Source organism: Rattus norvegicus, chromosome 1 (genome assembly GCF_021556685.1).
Source record: "Rattus norvegicus strain SHRSP/BbbUtx chromosome 1, alternate assembly SHRSP_T2T, whole genome shotgun sequence".
Taxonomy (NCBI): Eukaryota; Metazoa; Chordata; class Mammalia; order Rodentia; family Muridae; genus Rattus; species Rattus norvegicus.
This window is the reverse complement of record NC_141534.1, coordinates 187,242,532-187,269,766: the sequence shown is the minus strand read 5'-3', so window position 1 is coordinate 187,269,766 and position 27,235 is coordinate 187,242,532. Positions and strand designations below refer to the sequence as shown.

The window sequence follows — 27,235 nt, the reverse complement described above, 5'->3', positions numbered from 1 at the left end:
AGACTCTTGTCATGGACCTCCAGCTGCACTTCCACCTGTGCATCCTGCTCCCTCCAAACACTAAACAAACAGTGAACGGAATTTGAGGTGTGGAACCAAGATCTCTGTGGCTGGACAGAGATGGGGTCAGAAACAAGCCATAGACAACTTCTGTGGTTCTCTAGATATGGCTGCCTTGTATTAAAGCACCAATAAGACAAATGGAGCAGAGGACTCTATTCCCACTTAGGGACCTAAAGGCATAATAGTGCACAAAGGAGATGAATGAAACAGACTGTCAGAATGCGATGAGATCCCATCATATAAATGTCCCCCGATTCCTCTGTTCCCAAGGTTCTCATCATGGTTATTATCTAATCCCCACTTACCAGCCGGAGGCATTGCCTGTCCCTTGCAAACTTTTACCTTCTCTTTGCTTCTCCAAGCTTTTGGGAAGGGAGCTAACAGAGCCTATTCGTCCCTAGCCATGAGTCCGATTGGGGATGCCTTCAGGACCCGCCTGAGAATGTTCCCTTCACTTATCAACTGCTGCACAATTGACTGGTTCCAGTCCTGGCCAACCGATGCCTTAGAGTTGGTGGCCAACAAGTTCCTGGAGGACGTGGAGCTTGATGACAACATTCGGGCAGAGTAAGCTTTAGCTTCATTTCAACACCCCAGGTACTCCAAGCTGAAATCCCAGACACCTCTGGGGCCCCCAGAACCTACATGGTGGAAAGAGCAAATCAACCCCTGCAAGTTGTCTCCTGACCTCCATATGCATGCTATGATAAGTGCACGCATGCATATGTACACAAAGACACATGGAAAATAAATAAAATGCAATTAAAAAGTACTCTACACTCCCGAAGCTTCTCCAAACTGCCAAAAATTGATGAGTATTGCATAAACCCTAGAGATTCATAAAAGAGTCAGAGGTCATCCCTCTCCCTTTGGCTCTGTTCACCCATTAGGTTCTAGCGGGCCAGTCACTGTGTGCACCTCTGGTGTCCTGGTGTCCCTTACCAAAACACTGCTAGGTCTCTTCTTTGGAAAGCAAGTTCCCAAACAACTACTCTGACTTCCTTGGCAGGGTCGTCTCCATGTGCAAGTACTTTCAGGAGAGCGCGAAGAAGCTCTCAGTTGATTACTACAACACACTTCTCAGACACAACTATGTGACCCCCACCTCCTACCTTGAATTGATTCTAACCTTCAAGACGCTCCTGAATAGCAAAAGACATGAGGTGGACCTGATGAGGAACCGCTACTTGGCAGGCTTGCAGAAACTGGAATTTGCATCTTCCCAAGTAAGTACTTCAAAGGAACAGGAACAAAGGGCCAGGATATGCTGGGCATCGAGATACAGAACATAAGAGGGTATCAGATAAAGACAGGATCCCACCTCACTTAATTCATTCAATCTCAGTGTCAGGTGATCCTGTCTGTAAGATTGTACTCTCTTGTTCACTGGTGGGGGGGTTAGGTTTGGCATTAACTGGGTCTCTCAAAAGATGGCATAAGCTGAGCATGGCAGTGTGTACCTTTAACCTTTCCCTTTGGAAGCAGAAGTGAATCGGAAGCAGAGGCGGGTCCATGACCAGCTTGGTCTACAAAGTGAGTTCCAGCCCAGCCAGGGCTGGCTACCTTGTATCAAAAAACAACAAAACAAAACAAACACAGTAAAGTAGCATTTATCCTGACGGCAGAGTACTTGCACTCCCTTACAGTTAGGACCTCGACTGCAGCAGCCTCCTGAGGCCTTGGGCAGGAGAAGAGCAGGGCTTTGTAAGATTAGTCCTGGATTCAAATAACAATGGTCTGACCTGTCAGTGTGGCACTACGGCTCCACTGCTCTGGTCTTAGGTTTGCTGGGTCTAATGTTGAAAGCTTAAGACCCTCTAGACAAGTAAGAGAAAACTGTGTTGTTGGAGAGGCAGAAAAGGGATCTAAAATGGTCCAGATCTGAAAGGGAATGATGACAGAGGTTAGCATGCTTTGAGCCTTGTGTGTTGTATGCCTGGTGCTATGTGCCAGAAAACATTGCTACCATCTCCTGTTCCAAAGAAACTACAACACAGAGAGGCCTGAGGACATGCCAGTGCCTATTCAGCCTGGTGATTAGTTACACTTGAACTACAACTCAAAGAAGCTTGACCTCCAGTGTGGATTCCTGATCAGACTAGCCCACCATGGTCTGGTTTCCAACACAAGCTCCTCGGGGTGGGGGGGGGGGTAAAAGTACATGAAGTGAAATTCTAACACTTCATTGGGCAAAAAAAAAAAATCTCTAATGAATTTGGTTTTCTAAAATAATTACAATCCCCTAAAAAGTGTTGAGTTCTCCATTACTGAAGGTACTCAGATAGACCCAAAGGATGTGTGGCAGAACTGTTTCCAGGGCATTGGCTCTACAAGATGGCTGGCCCCAAAGCCTAAAAACAACAAGCCTGTGCTTCTTATAGTTCTAGGGGTCAGGAAGGCAAGCTCAAGGTGATGGTAGATCCACTGGCTGGTGGGGGCTCTCTTCCCAATGACACAGGAACATTATGAGTTAAGTTTTTTAAAAAAAGATTTATTCATTTATTTTATGTATATGAATGCTCTACCTGCAGGCCAGAAGAGGGCATCAGAACTCACTACAGATGGTTGTAAGCCACCGTGTGGTTGCTGGGAATTGAACTCAGGACCTCTGGAAGAGCAGCTGGTGCTCTTAACTGCTGAACCATCTTTACCCCCGTGATTTAATTTTTAATGTGATGCGTGTGCGCACGTGTGTGTTGGCAAATTGCTGGAATCAGGTTTACTTCTTATACTTAAAACCTTTTTTTTTTCATTGTTACATGTATGTGGGAGTAGGGGGAGGGTGTGTGTGCTGCAGCCTGTGTGTGGAAACTCGAGGGCAGCCTGCAGGAATTACTCTGTGCCTTGTTCTACGTTGATTCCGGGTTAGAACTCAGGCTGTCAGGCTTGAAGGCAAGTGGTTTTACCCAATATTAGACATCCTGCCAGCCCTCTGCTTCAGCCTTTACACGGATTCTGGGGAGTCTAGCTCAGGTTGTTAAGCCGTATAGTGAGCACCGTTACCTGCTGAGCCATCCTGCTAGCCCAGACAATGATCTTGATAGGTTTTTACATTGTAGAAAGGACAGATCTCTTGTTTCTTCTTCTAACTAAGGATATTTATCCCATCTTGAGGCTACTACTCTCCTGACCTCATCTAACCCTAATGACTTCCAAAGGTCCCATTAACAAATATCCTTATCTCTGAATTAAGCTTTAACATATACATTGGGAGGCAAACATTCTGTCTGCAGCACTAGAAAAAGTAGACTTGTAAGTTTCCTCTTTTTTTTTTTTTTTTGGTTCTTTTTTTCGGAGCTGGGGACCGAACCCAGGGCCTTGCACTTCCTAGGTAAGCGCTCTACCACTGAGCTAAATCCCCAGCCCCGTAAGTTTCCTCTTGCTTAGCCTGGTGGGACTCACCTGTAACCTCAAGACTCTTAGAGACTGCACTGGAGAATTAAGAGCTTAAGAGTCTGACTGTACTGTGAGTTGAAGGCTAGCCTGTGATTTCTCTCTCCCTCTCTGTCTGTCTCTCTGTCTCTGCCTCTGTGTCTCTGTGTCTCTCTTTCTGTCTCTCTCTCTCCTCCCTGTCTCTGTCTCTCTCTTTCTCTCTCTCTCTCTCTCTCTCTCTCTCTCTGTGTGTGTGTGTGTGTGTGTGTGTGTGTGTGTGTGTTGTATCAAATTAAAAGTAGCTTTAGAACCTAGGAGCTACGAAAATGGACCAGGGATAAAACACTTACCACAAAAGTGTAAAGACAAAAGTTCAGATTCTCAGAGTTCAAATATATGCCAGGTGAGCATAACAGCCCACCTATAACCCCAGCAGGTCAAAGGATCTCTGCACCAGGCTGGCTAGCCAAATTAGTCAGTTAGACAGCTCCACTTTTGTGAGACCCTCTCCTCAACATATCTGCCAAAAAAACACACCTAACATCAACCTCTAATCTCTAAATGTGAGGGCTTGCATGGGGGAACACACCCACCCTACCCCACCCACACACACATACACACACATACAGTGGCTTTTAATGGTTTTATGACTTGGTGTCTCTCTCTCTCTCTCTCTCTCTCTCTCTCTCTCTCTCTCTCTCTCTCTCTCTCTCTCTCCCTATACCAAACAGTAGACTAGAAACCTAATGAGGGAAGAAACCATCTTGCTAACATATTTGCTTGCCATTGTGTGCCTGTGCTTTGTACAACTCTAGAAACTGCAACACTCAGTGTAGACTCAGCAACCAAGTGTTGAAAGATTAGGGACATAAATATTGGTCAACGAGTCTATGTCCAGTGATGTGTCAAAACCAGCCGTCCTTCCTGTCAGCATTTGTGCTGTATTACAGAACCACGCTTGCTTTGACCAACTTTTCGTTTTTAGCATTGGCACTTCTGATCCTGTCTCTCCTGCCCCTCTTCCTTGTTAGGTGGCTGTCATGCAGGTAGAGCTGACCGCCCTTCAGCCTCAGCTCATCCAGACCTCAGAGAATACAGCGATGATGATGGTGAAAATTGAAATGGAGACAAAAGAAGCTGATGCCAAGAAACTGCTGGTGCAGGCAGATGAGAAGGAGGCTAATGCTGCTGCTGCCGTTGCTCAGGCAATCAAGGTATGACCAGCACAGAGGTACAGCAGGAGCTAACGAATGTACGTGGTTGTGCCCACCTTGCAGATGAGACAACGGAAACTCAGAAAGGGCGAGTGGGTTTTCTGGATCACCAGTTAGGAGCTAGTGGAGAAGGTTCTTGGCCATCTGTTCTCTATCCCATCCTGAGTCAAAGCTGGGACTCAGTATGATCTCATCTGTTAACTTTCCCCTCATTCACTGTGCCCTGGCTGCAATGGCTTTCTGGTTATTCCTTCCCCAGGGCTTTTGTACTGGCTGTTCTCCTTGCCTATCCGTATCCCCATGCCATCTTCCTCACCTCTGTCACATTTTTGTTCATTCCCGCCTAACGTGTGTGTATATACGGAACAGATGTCTTTTGGATGGCAGAATATTGAACCTAGAGGACTGCATTTGTAGGTGCTTGCTGAGAAAGGATCACCACACATTCAGAGAACAGAAGATAGCCTCATTAGCACTGATGTCACGATTGCATAGGTCTCAGAGCACTCCCAATAAGTGATTCCATTTGAGGATCACAGGTACTTAATGAATGACAGGTGTCAGTATGTGAGCATTGCTAGCATTGGGGTCAGGGTGAATAGCCTCACAGAGCCGTGTAGACCATTGACAGGACTATATGCCAAGATTCAGAACACCTAGACTAAGGCATTTGTCCATGTGCCTGAAGGAATTAGGGAATTCATTAGGGAATTCCTTCAGCCATTTTCAAGCATGAGTTTGAGCAAGAGGCAGCCTGTGTCTGGCATCTGTCCGAAATAGGTCATGAGTCATTTTCTTGAAAAGTACAGGGCTTCCAATTGGCATCTCTCCAGTGAATCCTGAGACCTGACCTCTGGTAGATGTTTTTCAGAGGGTCTAATCCCTCCCTGTTCTCAGAATTCACAATGAACACCATGTCCTGGATTGTGAAAGTTGGTTCACTTGCGGTCTTAGTGGCTCAGAAAGAAGACATAATAGAAACCATAAAATATAGCCACTTCCAGGTGCCAGGAACCAGATTCTAATGGGCAATTTGTCATTCTATGGTAAAATGATTATACTAGATACTCCTCATATTTAACATATTAAACACCTACTATGTGCTGGTTCATTTTTAGTTGGGGAAAATAAGAATGAGTGAGATAAATAAAATCATTTTCCTCATGGAAGAGTATATTCTCTGGTACTCATTCTCTTGACTACTAACAGCCTTATAATACACTATGATACACACCATACAGAATCATTCATTCCCACTTGACATATGAGGAAATCATGACACAAGATTTTTCCAAAGTTGCATGGCCACCAAGTGGCATGATTCAGACCTAGAGTTCTTTGACCCACAACCATGGCATTTGACCATGAATCCAGAAGTTGCAGACTGGCAGCTGGGGACCACATGTGTCCTGGGGTGCATAGAAGATTTTATTGACTCATTTTGAGGCAGGGCCTTGCTATGTATCCCAGACTGACCTTGAGCTCATGATCCTCCTGCCTCAGTCTCCTGAGTACTAGGATTGTGTGTGTGTGTGTGTGTGTGTGTGTGTGTGTGTGACAACCACACTCAGAGATGTTTTATTCTAAGTCAGAAATAGTTAACTTTTAAAATGTAAGTAATTTCAAGTAAAAAAAATTCTGAAATATTTGCTTTTCCTTAGGGAAAAAATAATTAGGACTCTAGCAACGTTGGCTCTGCTTTCTTGGGTTGTGCCTATCCACAGGAGTAAGAAGCTACTGACCTTTTGAGTTCTAGCTCCCCAAGCCCCTTCAAGTTCAATTCCTGCTCTCTCCTCAGTGCCCTGACCCCTGGGTGTGTGGGCCTTTACAGCTCATTCATGATTCTGTACTATAACCAGGCAGCCAAAGAGCACTGCCAACTCTGCTCCTTCCTAGCCTTGACTTCTCATCAGCAGATTGAGGTTTACTGAGGAAAATAAAAAAACAGACAGACAAACAAACAAAGAAACCCGTGGATTGGAGAGATTTCTCAGTGTCTAAAAGCCCTAGTTGTGCAAGCACAGGGCTCATGTGATGGCTTACATGTATCTATAACTTTAATTCCAGGGGGCGTCCAACACCCTTTCTTGGCCTCCTAGGGCACTGGACATATATGTGGTACACATAGATACAGACAGGGAAATACTCATACAAATAAATAACTAAATACATGAATTAAGAGTATGTAAAGTGTGTAGCATGTGCCTGAGGTCCACATTAGTTGTTCTCTGAAACAGATGTCCATCGCCCTCTACTCAGTGCGTTAGCCTAGCGTCTCATCAAGTGTCGGAACCATGTGGAAGGGAGCATCCCAGCCAGGATTCTGCTCGGAATGTCAGTGAAAACAGCGAACCTGCTAGGTCAGGAGGCAGATGAGCAATGCCATGGGGTTTATGAGGATCTGACAGGGACTTCTCGCCACACCCTGGGCAATAAACCACCACCCTGGGTTTCAGTGGTAAGGGCGGGGTCTGATGTGGTGCCATCTGAGCCCAGATCCTGCAAGTCCTGAAGGTGAGTCAGGTGAAAGAAACCACCCAGGGAGGAGAAGAAAGAAACTCAGTCTTGCTCCACAGATACCCTGAGGCTTTTCTTGGACAGAGTGTCTTCCTGAAGTTTTCAGGGCTGTGGTCTTTCTCCCCACGAGGACTGCTACATTTCTCCATCTTCAACAATCTCTAAAAGTGGCAGAAGAGCACTGGACCTAACCCACATGTCTAAAAGTGGCAGTGTGCAGAAGAGCACTGGACCTAACCCACATGTCCGAGGCCCCACAGAGCAAAAATTCGTGCAGAGATTTGGAAACTGAGTGAGAGGGAGATGGCTCCCATCGCTCGATTCACGAGTTCAGCCGTTTCTTGCTGGCAGGTTCTTGGCAGTCATGGCAAGGGTTTGTCATCTGGCATTTGCACAGCAAAGACAGCTAGCCTTGAATGCCACGGATACCCATCAAACAAAGAAACAACATCACATCCTCCCCCTTACTGGGGATAATCTTCCAAAATTACTGCAGCATAGATTTCATTTTGTCAAAATATGCTTGTTCAATATCTGATAGCCCCTGGATTGCTGACACTCAAGGGCCATTTCTAATTATAAGGTTTTTAATCATACAATTATGGGTCACAATAACACATGAACTTTTTTTTGAAAAAAAATTTCTTAACGTCTTGGCTCTAATTTGAAACGTGCTCCTGGTTATATGACACAATTACGTGTGATTGTGATTTTCACAGTGCTTTGTTTTACCTTAACATCTTACCATAATAGTTTTCCAAGATATTTTTTAGATACTGTGTTTGGGAATATGTGTGATATATGTACTTGTTAATGTATGTATACTTTTTTTGGATTTGGGTATTATATCTACTTGTTTTGTGGCTGTGTGCACATTTGTATGTGTGTGTACTCATGTGTAGTATGTATGTGTAGTCTATGGCTTGTTATTGTAAGCGTGTGCACATCTTTGTGTGTGCAGTAGGGTGTGTTCATATAGTGTATGTACTTTTTTGTGGGTGTGTACACATTTGTGTGTGTAGTTGTTATTGTGTGTATGGTGTGTACTGTGGTGTATGTGCTTGTTGTTATGGGTATGTGCACATCTTTATATGGGTGTTGTGGGGACCAGAGGCTGACATCAGATTTCTTTCCCATCAGTCTACACTTTTATTTTTTGAGATAAGGCTTCTCACTGAACCTGGAGACCTCTGATTCTACTAGGTCTGCTGGCAGTAGGCTTTTACCCCTATGGCCAGCTCTTGTGAGGGTGTCAGGGCACAAACTTAGCTCCTCACACATTTGCAGAAGGCACTTTAGCAACTGCACTGTCATCCCAACCCCTCATAGAGACAGCTCAATGACCTTGGGAAGGAGGTCACAAATGAAGCTGATTCCCTCCTGCTCTTTGATTTCAGCATTTGTATGTCAAATAGCATTCCTTGACAAAGTCACTGACAGAGTCGCCCACGGAGTTGAGAATGCAGACCCCACCTAGACTGAGTGACTCAGAATCTCTGGGTGGAGGTGCTCTCGGTGATGCTTGGTGACTGATACACAACCAGTATTGAGAATCTCCTTTACAGATACATCACAGTAAGAGGCCCTTTAGAGCCACCTGACAAACCAGCTTGCAAAACTGATCTGCAAGTTAAGTGTTGTCCTTTAGAAAGAGGAGCAGAGGTGCCAGGCTCCATGGAGGGGTCGCCAGCTGTGAGAAAGGAAAAACAACTGTTATTTTGTTTGCTTATCCACAATAAAATCATGTGTTACAAAGACTTCCACACATAATACAAGCACTCAGGAGGCAGAGGCGAGAAATTCATGAGTTCTAGGCCAGCCTGAGCTACACAGCACATTTAAGGACATTTTGGTATGCATAGAAAGATCATGCCACAAATAAACAGTTGACATTTTCCTGTGAAGTTCCACTTCAGTCATAACTGTATGATCACCCAAGATTCAGTGAACTAATAGATAATTCACTAAATGAGTATCCAGGAACCAGCTCATGACTCATCCACTGTGTGACTTTGACTAATTCATTTTTATGTTTTTGTAATTTTTTTTCTATGATAGAATTCAAGTTACTAACTAACCCAAAAGAGCCCTCTCAGTTGTGAAGTTCTACTGTGGCAAACTTTCTTTCTTTTTCTCTTAGTTTCTTTGTTTCTTTCTAAATTTGAAATATAATGCACATACCTTTATTGCTCTCCCTTAAAAGTTGTGCAATTCATTACAGTTTTGTACATTCCCATGGTCATGCAAACATTAGATACCATGTACCTCTAGAACATTTTCACCACCACCCCCCAAAGAAATTCTATTCCCTTTAGCAGCCACTCCTCCTCTCCTCCACTGTAGGTAACTACTCACCTGCCTCCATAGATTTGCCCATTCTGAATACTTCATAGAAATGGAGTCACACAACAGATGGCTTCTTTCACTTAACGTGATGTTTATTCAGTTCACCCATGTTCTAGCAAGCATAGGTGATTCATTTTATTTAATAAATGCATGATATTACATTATACTGATTTCATGTTTAAATTAACAAACAGGGACTGGTGACTCAGGTAAATGTATTTGCTGTTCAGCCTGACGACCTGAGTTCAATCCCTGGGATCCACATGGAGAGAACTGATTCCTGCAAGTTGTCCTCCAGCATGCATACGATCCCTGTGGTCGAGCGCGCGCGCACACACACACACACACACACACACACACAAATAAACAAATTAAAAAATTAACTAATATTAAAAGCCAGGTAGTGGGGGTTGGGAATTTAGCTCAGTGGTAGAGTACTTGCCTAGCAAGCTCAAGGCCCTGGGTTCGGTCCCCAGCTCCGGAAAAAAAAAAAAAAGCCAGGTAGTGTTAGTGAATAGGTAAAATTTATCAAACAGTGACTAAAGCATACACTTACCATTTGGCTAACTTCAACCCTACCTCCAACTCCGACACAGCTCTAGGTGCCATCCCCATTTTCCATCCTCAGCTTGTCTACCCTGTCCTCAGGCTTGACTCTGTCCGTAGCCTATCTGAGGATCTGCAACAGAGAGAAATTATAGGTTTAAAATAAAAGTGACAAAGGTGGCAGTCATTGTCAAAGTAACCAAAGTGTCAGGGGTGTGGCTCACTGGTAGAGTGCTTATCTGAGCTCAATCCCTGGCACTATCAAAATTAAAAATTAAACAACAGGATCAACAAACATTCTAGATGTTTTCTATATGAATGCCCATGAAGGAGTCTTAAAACAAACAAAAGCAGCAATAAGAACAAGAATACAGACTTAGGAGGCTGAGGCCAAGCTAGGTGCGGTAACATTCCCAGCATCCCACTGGCATAATGAGAACCAGAGGCAGAAGGACCCCCAGATGTTCCAGGGCAGATTAACTACAGGAGACCTCTTTCAAACAAGGTAGAAAAGGATAAGGACTGACCCCAGAGGTTGTCCATTGACCTCCACATGCATTCAGTGGTGAGCGGGAATGCATGGGCACACACACCAACGTGAATGTGCAAAAAAACAAAACACAAACAAAAGAATTCTTTTTTTAGGAATTAGAGCATAGGTTCATTGGAAAAAATTAATCCTAGTGCTATACAAAAAGATAACCATAATCTACAAATATATATATATGTATGTATATATATATTACCTAAAAGAGTTAAGCATCTCATGTCACATAAAAATATATTTGAAAAAATCTGAAATAAATATGTACTGCCCTAATTTGAGCAATGCCTCATTTTTTTTTAAGGTCACAAAAATAGGTTCTCAAATGTTCAGGACATCCAAACTGCAATCTTGAGAGGCCAGGCAGTCCTTCAAGAACAGAACTCCCAGGGAGAGTCCCTGACCTTGAAGGGCACCTGGTCACAGAGAAGCCTTCTGCTGTTTCCTCTGTACCAGGCACTGATTACCCATTCTTTTTGTCCCTGTTCTCCACAGAATGAATGTGAGGGAGACCTGGCTGAGGCCATGCCAGCACTTGAGGCTGCACTTGCTGCCCTGGACACCCTGAACCCAGCTGACATCACACTGGTGAAGTCCATGCAGAACCCACCAGGCCCTGTCAAACTGGTTATGGAGAGCATTTGCGTCATGAAGGGGCTGAAGCCAGAGAGGAAGCCAGACCCCAGTGGCTCTGGTAATTACTCCAGATCCAAGCCATCATGTTCCAGGGCCCTTGTGTTTTAGAGGAATTTGGAAGTATCAGCATGTACATATGTGTTCAAAGATTTTAGTGATATGTGTGTGTGTGTGTGTGCTCATGCATGTATATGTGAGGGTGGTTCTGCACATGTGTGTATGGATTAGAGGTTGACAGTGACTATCTTCCATCCATTCTCCACCTTATTTTTTGAGAAAGGAGCTTACCAATTCAGCTAGACTGGCAGGCCAGCAAACTCCAGGAATCCTCCTGTCTGCTTCCTCAGCTGTGAGTGGGAATACCAGTGTGCACTGCCATACCCGGCTTTCTACATAGGTGCTGGGATCCAGACTCCGGTGCCCTTACTTGTGCAGCAAGCATTTTACTCAGTGAACCAGCTTCACATTTGTAAATCTTTCTTGACCAGCCTTTAGCCACTCAGTCAACTGAAAACTGCAGGTATCTATGTGGGGGATAATCTTCATCAGTGCCCTAGATTGAAGACTGAAAATGGGGGTCAGGAGATGCAAATGTGTATGTGATCACACTCAAGAGAAAGTCAGAAACTGAGAGAACAAGAAACAGAATACACACAGTAAAGAGGGGGGAGGAGAGAGAGGAGAAATAGAGACCTGGACATCACTTAGACAAGGTCACTCACGCACATACATATGCGCACGCACACAAATTATACTGAATCAATAAACATGTGACCACAAGGGAAAGAACTCAGGAAGAATGAGGGCAGAGACAGGAAAACCGAGCAGGGGAGGGAAAGAGAACGGAAGAGGGAAAGGGGGAGGGGGAGATACAGAAAGATAGGAGGTGTCCCGGGGAAAAAAAACTAAACAACAACAACAACAAAAACCAAATGAGGCAAAAAATGCTGAGGGTGAGAGAGAAATGGAGATAAAGAAGCAGAGCCATCCATTGGGCTACAAAGACACAGAAAGAGGGGGTGAGGCAGGAGGAAGGGAGACAGAAGCACACACACGCACGTGTGGGCACACACACACACACACACACACACACACACACACACACACAGTGGTTGGAGTGGGGAAGAAACAGTAATTGGAAATGAAAAGCTAGAGGCCCAAACAAAAGGGTGCAGATATTAAGAAATAGAAAAGAACAGCAAGGGATGGAGGGGAAAAATTTGAGAGGCAGACATGCGGGACGGCCAGGCTATGATCCCCACACTGCACTGCAGAGGACTGGGAATCTGAGGTCAGCCTGGGCTACATAATGAGAATTCCTCCAAAAAGAGCAGAGATTCTGATATAGGCCTTTCTGTTACAAGGAGTGCCTTCAGAGGGCATGTGAAGTTTCAAAATTGCCTGCCCTTTGAGCCACCCTGTCCTGGAGGAACTTTGCTAGCCTGCATTCCTTCTGAAATGCTAGAAACCCCTAACCCTTCCTTTGACAGCTTCTAGGCCTTGCTTCTCTTTGCTTAGCATTCCTTCTTGTCTGGCTGGCTCCGTCCTTTGAACAGTTGTTCAAAGAAGATATAGATGATGAGAAATGACAGAGCGGGTCTGGACTTCGTGTGTGTGCTTGAGTGCTTGCATATACATAAAATGTACTCAGCCTTGTATGCACTTATGGAAGTCAGGGGCCTACTTAAGGTATTTTCTGCAACTGTTCTCCATCTTACTGTTTGAGACCAGGTCCCTCACTGAACCTAGAGCTTGCTGACTAGGCTGCACTGGCTGGTCATTGAACTCCCAGGATCTTCCTGTAACCATAGGCTCAACATTGAGATTACCAGAACCCACTGCCTAGTTCAGATTTTACTTGAGTACAGAGATCCAGGCTCAGGTCTTTGTCTGTTCAGCAAGCACTTTATTCACCAGGCAGTCTCCTCAGCATCAGACTTTGGAGAAGCCTGTAGAACTGCTGCTGGGGTACAGAGTCACACGGTAACCTTAAGGAATGCTGAAGGCAACGCCCTGTTTCTAAAGACATTTACTTCACTGGTCTTGGGTGCAACCTGAAGCCAGACAGTTTAAGTCCTTTGGTTGCTTCTAAGGTATATAGGCGGAGTTGAGACCCACTCAGATAGAACATGTCCTGGTTATGAATGCCAGTTCTTACTGTGGGTCTCCAGTTACCAGCTCAGACCCTGCCATTACACTATGTTTGTTATTCGCCAAGCCCTTGGAACTTAGTGACTACAATTGAATGGAACAAAAGAGCACTTGGAGGGGTTGGGGATTTAGCTCAGTGGTAGAGCACTTGCCTAGCAAGCGCAAGACCCTGGGTTCGGTCCTCAGCTCTGGAAAGAAAAAAAAAAAAAAAAAAAAAAAAAAAGAAAGAGCACTTGAGTGAGCTTTGAGCACCTTGGATTTAAATGAAGCAGATAATCTTCCAGAATGCAGACCAAGTCCTCCATAGGAAGTAGTGGGCTCCTTGATGTGCTTGTACTAAGGGATGGGTACATTATACTCCATATTATGTCTCAAGTATGGTTCTTGTCACGAGCCCCAGAATGGCATAAGCTAAAGCAGCTCTCATTTGCTTCCTAACGTATCAGCCAGAGAAGCACAGTCACAGGTAGGATTGAAAATCACTTGACTGGCTGTTGACCGAAAGGGCATTGAGGAGAAGAGGGCCTGAGTTCATTTCTGGGCAGACTATAGGTAGCCTCCTGTCTTAATCTAAGCCAGCAAGCTCCTCCTCCAAGGCCACTGCCTCCTCACTTACTGTCCATTACAGAAGAACTGGCTATGTTTCATCCAAACTGCCTCCCAGATTTGTAAATAAACATATGCCCCTGGGTGTGGCTTCTGTGGTTCTCTCCAGTGATAAAGGAATCAGAGGAGGAATTCATTCAGTTTATGTCACAGCACCCAGTAAGCTGAGGCAGAAAGATCACAAACAAATTTAAGGCTAGCCTGGGCTTACTTAGTAAGACTCTGTCTCAAGGTAGATAGATGATAGATAAAGAGATAGATAGATAGATAGATAGATAGATAGATAGATAGATAGATAGATAGATAGATAGGATAGTGGTCTGGACCCAACTAGTTGCTACTTATAAAGTAGGCAAAGGGCTCTTCAGATGAAGAAGATAAGTTTTCCTGCATCTCCCTGACTAGGAGCTTGGAGGTAGCATGTAGAATAGTACATCTTAATTGAAATGTCCTAACACAACTATGTTTCCTACGCTGGGCAGGTAAAATGATAGAAGATTACTGGGGAGTATCAAGAAAGATCCTTGGAGATCTAAAGTTCTTGGAAAGTCTCAAGACGTACGACAAAGACAACATCTCTCCGGTGATCATGAAGCGGATCCGGGAAAGGTTTATTGATCACCCTGATTTCCAGCCAGCTGTCATTAAAAATGTATCATCTGCCTGTGAGGGCCTGTGCAAGTGGGTGAGGGCCATGGAAGTGTATGACCGAGTGGCCAAGGTAGTGGCTCCCAAACGGGAGCGACTGAGGGAGGCTGAGGGGAAGCTGGAGATACAGATGCATAAGCTGAACCAGAAACGGGCAGAGCTGAAGCTGGTGGAGGACCGACTCCAAGCTCTGAATGATGAGTTTGAACTGATGAACAGTAAGAAAAATATGCTGGAGGAAAATATAGAAATCTGCTCCCAGAAGCTCATCAGGGCAGAAAAGTTGATTAGTGGTCTTGGTGGCGAGAAGGACAGATGGACAGAAGCTGCCCGGCTGCTGGGGATCCGCTATGATAACCTAACGGGGGACGTTTTGTTGTCCTCTGGTACTGTGGCTTACCTGGGTGCCTTCACGGTGGATTATCGGGCCCAATGCCAAACGGAATGGTTGATTTCCTGTAAGGACAAGGTCATCCCAGGCTCTGTTGACTTCAGCCTCAGCAACACCTTAGGGGATCCCATAAAAATCCGTGCCTGGCAGATAGCAGGGCTTCCTGTTGATTCCTTCTCTGTTGACAATGGCATCATTGTGTCCAATTCCAGACGTTGGCCCTTAATGATTGACCCTCAGGGACAGGCCAATAAGTGGGTGAAGAATATGGAAAAAACAAACAAGCTATCTGTCATTAAGTTTTCTGATACTAATTATGTGAGGACTCTGGAAAATGCCCTGCAGTTTGGCACCCCTGTCTTGTTGGAAAATGTTGGAGAAGAGCTGGATGCCTTTATTGAACCCATCTTGCTCAAGGCAACATTCAAACAGCAAGGAGTAGAGTACATGAGACTGGGTGAAAATATTATTGAATATTCAAGGGAATTTAAATTCTATATAACCACCCGTCTGAGGAATCCGCATTATCTCCCTGAAGTGGCAGTGAAAGTCTGTCTCCTCAACTTCATGATCACACCCTTGGGTCTCCAAGATCAACTTCTTGGTATTGTGGCTGCCAAGGAGAAGCCAGAGCTCGAAGAGAAAAAGAACAAGTTAATTTTAGAAAGTGCTGAGAATAAGAAACAGCTAAAGGAAATTGAAGATAAGATTCTAGAGGTCCTATCCCTGTCTGAGGGCAACATCCTTGAAGATGAGACAGCCATCAAAGTTTTGTCCTCTTCAAAAATTCTGTCTGAAGAAATCTCTGAGAAGCAAGAAATAGCCTCTGTGACAGAAACACAAATTGATGAGACCCGGATGGGCTACAAGCCTGTGGCTATTCATTCTGCTGCCATCTTTTTCTGCATCTCTGATCTAGCCCACATTGAGCCTATGTACCAGTATTCTCTGACATGGTTCATCAACCTCTATGTGCTGTCTCTAGCAAATAGCAACAAGAGCGATGAACTGGATCTGCGGATTGAGTACATCATCGAACATTTCACTCTCAGCATCTATAACAATGTGTGCCGCTCACTGTTTGAGAAAGATAAGCTACTTTTCTCCCTCCTCCTGACCATTGGCCTCTTGAAGGAAAAAAAGGCAATCGATGAGGAAGTTTGGTACTTCCTTTTAACTGGAGGTGTGGCCCTGGATAATCCTTTCCCCAACCCAGCTCCAGAATGGTTATCAGAGAAGTCATGGGGTGAGATTGTTCGAGCTTCCTCCTTACCGAAACTCAAAGGTCTGATGGATGATTTGTCACGGAATCTGACAGAATGGAAGGCAATCTATGACTCAGCCTGGCCACAAGACGAGTCACTACCTTCCCCTTGGGTATTCCTTCAAGCACTGGAAAAGATGGCAATCTTGCGATGTTTGCGGCCTGACAAGATAGTCCCAGCCATTCAAGACTTCATCTCTGAAACCATGGGAAAGGTATTCATCGAAGCCCCAACTTTTGATCTCCAGGGATCCTACAATGATTCCAGCTGTTGTGCACCACTGATTTTCATACTGTCTCCAGGTGCAGACCCCATGGCAGGTAAGGGCAGAACATTGTATGAGAAATACTGAATGCTTAGAATGTAGTGGTTGATAGCAGGAGTCACGAACCTATCTGACCTTCTCTTGAAAGACAACTAAGCATAGGAGTCCACACTTGTTTTCTTCCTTTCTCCCTATTCACCCTCCCTTTTTTGCTGTTGTGGTTCTAATATTTAGCCTAGGCTGGTCTTGAACTAGTGATCCTCCTGCCTCTGGCTCTCAAATACTGTGCTTATAGACATATGCCACAAGGCCTGGTTCAAGCAAAGCATTGGACTGGATAAGGCAAGTAAAAACTTCATTTAAGGGAGACAACCACTCCTTAACCCAACCTGGGATCACAATATCTGGGACAGTGAATTCAGAACCACAAGATCATCGTATTGAAAAAAAAATCCAGAGATGGAAAGAAAAAGAAAGACTAACTATACAGATGTTAAAATAAAGTGATGAATTCAAATAAATATTATCATATTTAATTGTAAAAAAAAATCCAGAGATGGGAAAATTAACCATTTTTAACTGTTGATAATTCTTTTAAACTTTCCTTATAATACAGAAGGGGTGTGTGGAAATAGCTGTGGGTAAAGCACTTGCCATGCATATATGAGGAACTGAACCTTTTATAAAGCTGGATGGTGTGCAAAGTGTCTGTAATTCAAGGATCCTATGGAGAGAAGGGATCAGAGATAGGAGAATGCACAGAGGCAGGCCTCCCACCTAGACTAGAATAAACAGTGGTGAAGAAGAGAGCCTGTCTGACTGGGAAGTGGTGACATCTTTAGTCCCAGCACATGAGAGGCAGAGGCAGGCAGATCTCTAAGTTCAAGGCCAGCCTGGTCTACAGAATGAGTTCCAGAACAACCATGGTTATACAGAGAAACCCTGTCTCAATCAAACAAACAAAACAAAAAGACCCCTTTTGAAGTAAGGTGGAGGATGAACGTCTGGTTGTCCCTCTGACTCCACCCCCAACACACACACACACACACACACACACACACACACACACACACACACACACACACATTTCTCTTTAGTATGATAGGGGCCAAGTCCAGGATTACATTAACTCTGAGTTTATCATCATCTTCTTGAAGCATGTTCTCTATTGCATATCAAATTTTTAAAAACTGAATGATAATACTCCCTATATATATATATTTTTAATTTCAGCAAGGTATAAGATTATGGTTCAACAAGGGTAAGATTTTGCTTCCCCTAGCCATATTTGACAAGGTGTGGAGACATTTTTCTGGTTACAAGTAAGATGGGGGATGTTGTTGCTAGCAGCTTCAAGAAAGAGACCAGGCATATTCACTATCCTACTGTGCATGGACCATTTCTTAGACAGAAGGTGGCATGGCCTAGGATGCTGTCTTAGTTAGGGTTTTCATTGCTGTGAAAAGACACCATGACCAAGGCAACTCTTATAAAGGTCAGCATTTAATTGGGGCTGGCTTACAGGTTTCAGAGATTCAGTCCATTAACATCATGGCAAGAAGCATGGCAGCATCCAGGCAGACATGGGGCTGGAGAATGAGCTGGGAGTTATACCTCTTGATCTGAAGGCAGCGTGGAGAAGACTGTTTCCAGGCAGCAAAGAGGAGGGTCTCTAAGCCTACCCCCACAGTGGCATACTTCCTCCAAGGCCACACTTAACTCCAAAAAGGCTATATCTCATAATAGTACCATTCCCTGGGCCAAGCATATTTAAACCACCACAGATGGCAATCATTCTGAGGTTTGGAAGCCAGATGTGGGGTGAGAGGCCCATCTTCCTGCTTTACCTCCCCAGAGCAAACTCCTTTCAGTAGTTAGATATTTATTTCCAGAAACAGTTTGAACATGTGGACCTGTTAAGGCTGTTGACTGGAGTTGAGTTGCTTTCTCTTCTCTCAGGAGATTTTCACATTCTTGTTTATTCTGTTGTTAAATGAAGGAGTACAAGGAATTCGAGGAGAGGTAAATAGGGGTTTTCTGTGGTAGCTGGGGAGTTTGGCATGTGCCTTTGACAAGGAAAAACTTAGCACACCCAATCCTGGGAGGAATATAGAGGGAGCTGAAGTGAATTGGTACAAGGTTCCTGTGTGACCAAACATTCATGTCAAAAACACACAACCCCTTTTTAGTGTATCTGCTTTCATTACCTAAGTCTGTTTTTTTCTGTTTTGATTTTTTTCTTTTCTTTCCCCCAACCCCTTTGGGAGTTTCATTTCTCTTAGTTCCTACCCACCCAACTTTGTGTTCTCTGTTTTTCTTTTTTAAATAAATCCATCAAGTCCAGCTCATGTTGACCACATATTCTTGGGTATGTGGCCTTTCACTGAAGAGTGACTGACTTATTGTTACCAGCTAAACTGACTCTTTCTCTCCCAGTTGCCAATAGCTTCTCAGTCATGAGTGAAACTTTACGCCTACTTCCACTCTCTGTGTTGAGATTTTAGCTGGTTTGAGCTCGCAGAGATTTTGTGCATTCCATCACAATTTTGGTATGTTCATGTGTGCCACTGCCCTACTATATCCAGAAAGTGCTGTTTCCTTGTTTTCTACCACCTCTAGCTCTTAAAATCATTCTGACCCCAACTTCCAAAATGACCCCTGATCCTTGAAAGGAAGAGATGTGATGTAGATGTCTCGTTTAGGGCTGAGTACTCTACAGTCTCCTATTCTCTCTTCCTTGACTACCTATGAGTCTCTGTTTCAATCACCATCTACTTCAAAAGGAAGCTTCTCTGATAAAAGAGATCCACTAATCTCTGGGTGTAATGATAAATTATTAAGAGTCAGCTCATTACTATGTCCATCTGTCAGAATAGTAGTAGTAGGTTCTCCCTTATGACCCATGATTTGTTCTCGGCCTGATAATGATTTGAGGTATGGGTTTCACTTGTGGAGTGGGACTTAAATCCAGTTTTTAAAAAACTGTGATTGGTTACACACATAATGTCTGGGCCACTATTGAACCACTATTGGGCCTGTTTTGTCAGTCCAGTCTTTATTGAAAGATTCACAGTGAAGGTGCAAGATTCACAGCTGGAAATGGCAATTAATAACCACCATCACAAACATCACAAACAGCACCTTCTAGCATTTTAAGACTAGCCAGTAGAAATGAAGCTTCCAGGTAATTAGTAACTTGTTTCATCTGTGTTCTATGACTCAAGTATATGGTCATCTGAGCAATAGGGTCTTGCTGTCAAATTCTGGAAAGTAACCAATAGCATCGACAGCCTGTAATGTTTGGGGATCTGTGGGACCTCACTGGACAACAACTCTGAGAAAGATAACCCAGTATTAGTACTAGGCTCTTTTTGTTAGCCTGTGGTGTCTAGTAGGCTAACATATAGATCCATTATAGGATGATGTCTTTTTAACTCAAAAGTCCTTTTTGTGTCTTTTTTTTTAAAAAAGAAAACTAGTTAAGCCAAGAAAAGTAAAGCAGAAAATAGAGGGCAAGGTTTAAAGAAGGTCTGATGATGACAGTGGTGTCTGACCATAGAATCTGACGGGTGATGTTCTGCAGGCAGAGGACAGGCTGGTAGAACCTGCTCCTTGGCTGTCTTCTCTTTCCTGATTAAAACTATTGGTAGTGGGGCTAGAGAGATGGCTCAACCATTAAGAGAACTTACTGTTCTTGTAGAGGAGACATGGGTTTTGTCCCCAGCCACATAGTGGCTCACAACCATCTGTACTCCAATTCCAGGAGATCTGATACCTTCTTCTGAGTTCTTTAGATATCGGGTACACATGTGGTACAGATACATATAAGCTGGCAAAACACTCATATACATTTTAAAGAGGACTATTGAAGAGTCAGGCATGATCATATAAGCTATCTGTGGGCCAGATGTGATTACATAAGCTATCTGGAGGCAGAAGAGTCATGGTCATAGGAGCCAGCTCTTGGAACCTCTACCTCTTCCCTTTAGGTTTCCTATCATCTTCTCATTTCATTGAATGACTCTCAATCTTGGTTGCCCCTGAATTACATGGAAAGCTTTAAGAAAAGTCTTGGTGTACCCTAGACTAATTAGATTTAAATATTTAGGGCAAAATCTAAGCATCCCTGTTTTATAAAGCTTTTTGGGTAATTCTGTTGGGGGAACCTCTAATTTAATGGCATCAGAAGACTTTAAAAATAATTTCTGGCATTGTTATTGCATTAGGGCCTGCAACATGGTATTTTAGTTCTTCCCTCCACATTCATTGGCTGAACCTCAGAAGAATTTTCCTCTGTCAACTCTTTGGTTTACTTTGAATATAATTCATACAAAGCAAACAAAACAGATGCTCCACTCTTGGGTTTTTGGTTTTGTATGTTTTGTTTTGTTTCAAGAAGACAGGTTTCTCTGTGTAGCCCAGGCTGTTCTGGAACTCATTCTTTAGACCAGTGTGGCCTTGAAATCAGAGACTGGCCTACCTCTGCCTCTGCCTCCAAGTGCTGGGATCAAAGGTGTGTGCAGTCACCACTAGACCAGGTGCTCCATTCTTTCTCTTCTTTACCTGAAGTCTGAATATTGCCCTACCAACCTCCAGAGCAGACTAAGAATAATTTTGGGGGGGTAATATTGTGAATATATACCAGTAGTTCAGTGATGAGCTCTCATACTGAAAATGGACTATAATGATCTCTCTCTCTCTCTCTCTCTCTCTCTCTCTCTCTCTCTCTCTCTCTCTCTCTCTCTCCCTCTCCCTCTGCCTCTCCCTCTGCCTCTCCCTCTGCCTCTCCCTCTTCCTCTTCTTTCCTCTCTCCCTCCTTCCCTCCTTCCCTCCCTCCCTTCTTCCCTCTCCCTTCCTTCCTTGGTTTGATTTTCAAGATCAGGTTTCTCTATGTATCCCTGGCTGTCCTGGAACTCTATAGACTAGGCTGGCCTCAAAATCAGAGATCTGTCTGCCTCTGCCTTCCAAGTGCTGGGATCAAAGGTGTGTGCCATCCCACCTGGTTTTTATTTCTTAAACAAGTCTACTTTGTCAATCAGAGCTTGGAGTCTTTATCTACTAAAAGTTCCACTTGATTTTAGACTGGTTGGATGGTTTGGAGTTTGGATGTTTGTTTGACTGGCCTGGAATTTGATTGGTAGAGAGACCAGGTTAACACAGAGATCTGCCTGCTTCTGCCGTTGCCTTCCGCCTCCGCCCCCGCCTTCACCTCCCAGACTGGGATTAAAGGTGTGTGCAGCCACCATGCCCAGCCTAACAGCTCTATTTGTTCATTATTTAAAGTAGAATTATGAGTTCCATTGTGGTTTATAGTCCACTGTTATTTGTTTCTCACATGTATTTCTTCCATGGTAATTTCACTATGCTATTAATTTGCTAAGGCTACATAGCAAAAGTACAACAGACTAATGAGTTAACAAAATTTTCCCTCTCACAGTTACTGAGGCTCCAAGCCCGAGACAAAGGTGTCTGAGGTGATTTCTTCTGAGGCCTCTCACTTTGGATCATTGTTTTTATTTAAAAGTAATGTAATTTATTTAAGACTTAGGGAATCTGTTTGCTTTGCTTTAAAATTTATTTTATGTGTGGATGTTTTACCTACATGTATGGCCATGTACCACATGTGTGCAGTGCCTGTGTCCGAGGAGACTAAAGGAAGACATTGGATCCCCTGGGACTGTGTGGATGCTGGGATGAACCAGAGTCCTCTGGAAGAACAGCCAGTGCTCTGAATTGCTGAGCCATTCTCCCCAGGCCTCTGCTTGTTTAATTTAAGAGAGGGTCTTTCTAGCCCAGGCTGCTTTGGAAGTCACAATGTAGCCCAGACTAGCCACAAATTTGTGATATTTCTGCCTCAGCCTCCAGACTGTTGGAATTTGCAGATGTGCAACAACCATCCTTCTCTTTGACTTATTGATGATTTTCTCATGGTCTTCCCTCTATGCATCCATGCCTCCCCTAACCCCCACTTCTTCTTAGAAGGACATCAGTCACCCATACTGAACCAGGTCAACCTTAAAGATGTTATGTTAACCTAGTTGCCTCTATAAAGACTAACCTGCAGTCACAGACATGAGAGAAACTTCAACGAGCTGAGAGTATCATTTGGCCCACTTCAGAGGCTATACCTAATCCTTGAAGTATTAACCCTGATTGTTCTACACTCTGACTACCCCTTATCATGTTAAATTATAGATGGCTTAGTCAGGCATATACTTTTATAGTGATTTCTTTATAACTAAATGTATGTTACTCTGTGGAAACCTCATATAAGTTAATTTTTATGAGTGTCCCCAGAACAAGACAACTTTGTATATATAGATACTGGTGCTCCAGGGATTTAATTTAATGTGAAATTTCTCAGCTAGAAACTCCCCAACTAGAGATCACTGTGAATTCATGTCCCTCATCTCCATGTGGAGAAAGCGTCTTGTTTTGATTTCTCTCTGGAGATTTATTCAGTTTTTCCACCACAGCTCCAATTCAGTAGCAAGCTCCCATGAGCTAGGAGCCGGAGTTTTGGCCTTTTTAGTCTGAAACCACAGCCCACTGAGGATCTTAACTTTACACATAAGTCTTAATTCTAGCTTCCTGCTCCTTAAGAGTTCAAAGACAGAGCCCTCAGGCTTCATGGGGCAGATTTGTAATCTCAGCACTTGGGAGAAGGGTCATGTGTTTGAGTTAGTCTGGATTACATAACAGGAAATACTGAATAACAATAATGATGAGGATGATAACAAATGACAATGACGACGATGATGACCACGATAATATAATAATAATAATAATAATAATAATAATAATAATAATAATAATAATAGTCTGTGCGTTTAGAGAAAATGCCAAACAAGAGTTAGCTGTTGATCCATTTGCCAGGGCCTGTAGATATCTACTTCACCAAAAGAAATACTGATTTAGTAGTTAACAGAGGCTGATAAATTTATTTCTAAATTCAAAATGTCTATGTGTCTCTCAGTTTGCATCATGACTATTAAACTGGTCTTAGCTGGCTATTGTTTCAAAAATATTTCTTCTTGGCCTCAGGTCTGCTGAAGTTTGCTGATGATCTTGGCATGGGAGGTACCAAAACACAGACGATCTCCCTTGGTCAAGGCCAAGGTCCTATTGCTGCCAAAATGATCCACAAAGCCATCCATGAAGGGACCTGGGTGGTCCTACAGAACTGCCACCTGGCTACAAGCTGGATGCCTGCACTAGAGAAGATCTGTGAGGAGGTGATTATTCCTGAGAACACCAACCGGGATTTCAGGTGAGATGCCCTTCCATCTGGGTAAGGCCATGGGACCAGCTCAGGGTCTAGACAGCATGCTGGTGGCTGACAGTACAATGAGGGAAACAGCCCTGCCCTTGAGAAACCCCGAGCTAGAAGAGGTAGCTCATGGGAGAATCATGTCGATGCATGTATTTTTTGCTTTTCTGTTGCTATGATAAACACCATAACCAACAGCAACATGGGCAAGAACGTTATTTCACTTTACACTTCCGGGTAGCAGTCTGTAGCTGGCCTTTCCTACCTTTGTAGGTTCTTGGTTTTCCCACCCTTTATCCCTGCCAGTTTGACCCACATCACTAAAGAAAGAAGGATGGAGGGAGGAGAGGGAAGTAGGGGAAGAGAGAGGGAGGGAAAGAGGGAGGGAGGGAGGGAGGGAGGGAGGGAGGGAGAAGAGAGAGAGAGAGTCCTTGAATCTAATTTCTTCTTGCTTCTTCTTTGAACACAACTACTAATAAACTACAGCCAACCCCTATGAACAACCAACAACCAACAACCTATTGGGGCTCTAGCATTTATCTACCATCTGAAAAGTCCCCGGAATTCTAAAAGTCACACAATCACAGAAACCATCTCAGCTGGCAAAACCGTGCTTCTGCTAGAGTGCTAGGCTCACCACAGCCAGCTGCCGGGAAGCAGCCCCCATTCCACACCTGGGATTAAAACACAACACTTTCTTAAAATATTTCTGAGTTTTTTCAAAGAAATGAAATTCTAGAATTCTCCCTACAACAGCCCACCATGGCAAGAAGTCAGGACAGGAACTCTGGACAGGAACCTAGAGCAAGAGCTGAAGCAGAGGCTGTGGAGGAATAACGCTTACTGGCTAGCTCTCTCTGGCTCATGCTTTTCCCTATAACCTAGGCTCCTCTGGGTGTAGTCCACGGTGGAATTGGGTGCTCACCCACCAATCACCAATCAAGACAGTCTCTTATGGATGTAGCCACAAGCCAATATGATCGAGGAAGTTATTCAGCTGACGTTCACTATGGCCAGATCTCTAGGTCGTGTCAAATTTCCTGTTAAAACTTATCATACCTGAACAAGAACCCATAGGTCACAGAAAAGGGATAGGTCTGAAGGATTGGGTAACATGAATAGGAGTGTTCAAAGAAAGACATTTCAGTAAGTAGGGATGGCTGTTTTGAAAGTGAAGGATAGAAGTTAGCCCATGACTCTGAGGAACATGCTGGGGGAGTTGTTAGAGAAAGTAATGCCTTGAAGGCAGATTAACGGTCAGAAAGGCTTTGGGGTTTCATTTGTTTGTTTTAGCCGGAAATATGGTGGTTGTCTAAGGACCACACAGTCACTGGTGTTCCTTTGTTTTGGTACGGAAGCCTGAACAGGTCAAAACAGGGCGTGACTTCAGATGTTTAAAAAAATGCTTTTGTTCAGGGATGTTCATCATGACAAGAGGTTAAGGTCACTCTGGGGCTGTGCCAGGACAGGGCATGGTCCAGGGACAGATGAGTCACCTTTCTTCCTTGCACTTTGTTCTCAATTTCCTCTTAGGGCTTTACTGCCAAAAAGGAGTCTGAATTCTGGGGACAGGAAAGTTCAAACTGAGGTAGGGGACAAAGAGAGATCCAAGCTGCTAAAGAGGCCATATAGCATTTCCTCCTTTAGAGCCAACCTGCTGCTCACTGCTGGGGTACAGGCCAGACCAAGCCAGATGCTCCAGAGACAGCAAGCCAGATGTGTCCAGAAGGAAGGTGGACACATAGTCTTTTCAAATCTCCAGCAGAGTTCTGTCCAAGGCCTACAAGACAAGAACTCATGTCCACCCCTGTCCAATGTGCAGCCCAAGTTTACCTGCAGTTGCATCATCCAAGGGAACACATGAAATGTCTGGGCCATGGAAGCTGCAAAACAGGCTGCTGGGGATGCTGCAGCTTAAGAATCACACAGTGTGCCTGATATGGTGGCACATGACTTGAATCCTAGCGCTTGAAAGAAAGAAGCACACAGATCTCTCTGAGTTTGAGGCCAATCTGGTCTACATAGTGAATTTTCAGACAGCCAGAGCTAAGTAGTGAGACTCTGTCTCAAACAAGGTATTTTTCCATATTGGGTAGGATGACACAATACCATTGTACCCACCCTGAAGGCCCCAGCCCTCGGTGGGGCTCATCTGGGGTCCCTGTGTTTAAAATCACAGGCCAGCAAGAATTAAAGGAGGCCAGATCTTGTTGCAGCAGGAAGGCTGCCAATTGGAAGGCGAGGAGGCCACAGTTACCAGAAAATTCCCTGTTTACTTCTGGTGAGGATGAGAAGTTCTGCATAAACTCCAGCCAGATGGCCTTTCCCCCTCCAACACTAGCTGAGGAATGGGGGTAGTTGAAAGGTCACAGAGGAGTATCCCATAACCTTCCTTCCCTGGGACCATGCAGATGGTGAATGTGCTTTCACTTCAACATCCAACCCGTGCTTCCTAGAATCTTTAACCTGGGACTCTTCAGGCCAGACAAAACCCCAAGCGGTGGCTTAGAGGTCAACCAACCATTGGAGTTGACATCTGTCAGGGTGATTCCTAGAAGACTCCAGCAATCTGAGTGTAGAATGTGGTAGGGACCAGCATGATCCTTGGAGGCCAAAAGAAGGGGTCAGAATGGGTTCAATCACCACTAGACTACTAGAGTGTGTTAAGAGAACAGTGCAGGCTTATTTTCTGGAGGTCACCTTGTGGTCAGTGCAAACATACAGCCAGTGTGGTTGAGTAGAGGAGAGGATTTTACATGGGCAGAAATTTACCATGCCCTTTTGAGGAGCTTCACCAACAACCACTGAAGAGGAAGACAGCAAGAAAGGGAGTCTGGACAGCAAGCACTGGGAGGTTCTGTATGGTGCATGTGACCTCAGATTCACTGCCTAGAGTGAATCCCTTGACCAGCAGTGGACAGCAAAGTCTGGTGTCCTAACAAGCTCACATGCAAAATTCTTGACCAGGCAGTAGCTGTGGGACCCAGGAAGACCTGTCCTCAATGATGGGCTTAGCAGAGAGGCACAGTGCTGTGGGTAGTGACTCAGATGAACTTGTCTATAGATTCAAGCTTGGCAGAGTTGACATAGACCTGGAGGGAGAAGTTTCACTCTTAGCGGGAACTGTCTTCAATCATGTTTACAATGTCCAAGGCCACCTCTGACTCACATACCAGCATCTCTCTACATGTCCCTGCTGCCCAGCAGACCTAGACAGCAGACGCCTTCCTGTGGGGGTGTGAGGTCCAACTCAGGACCACAGGAACTGGAGAGAAGACACAGAGCCTGGGTGCCCTTCTGTAGCCAACACAGGTTCAAGGTCACCTCCTAGAATGCCCATCACCACCTCCTGGCACTGACACCTTAGTTCTACAACTGAGTTCTTGAGGGCTCACAATGAG

At 44.3% G+C, this 27,235-nt stretch overlaps 1 protein-coding gene across 2 annotated transcripts in view; it reads left to right on the top strand.

Annotated features, from left to right (window-relative positions):
• Nucleotides 1-27,235, top strand: part of Dnah3 (dynein, axonemal, heavy chain 3) — a 173,101-nt gene that overhangs the window by 126,289 nt on the left and 19,577 nt on the right. For both annotated transcript variants that reach the window (NM_001427640.1, XM_087586794.1), the window contains 6 exon segments: nt 465-630; nt 1,073-1,289; nt 4,467-4,649; nt 11,098-11,296; nt 14,478-16,619; nt 23,609-23,834. In NM_001427640.1, coding sequence (NP_001414569.1) covers nt 465-630; nt 1,073-1,289; nt 4,467-4,649; nt 11,098-11,296; nt 14,478-16,619; nt 23,609-23,834 — 3,133 coding nt within the window.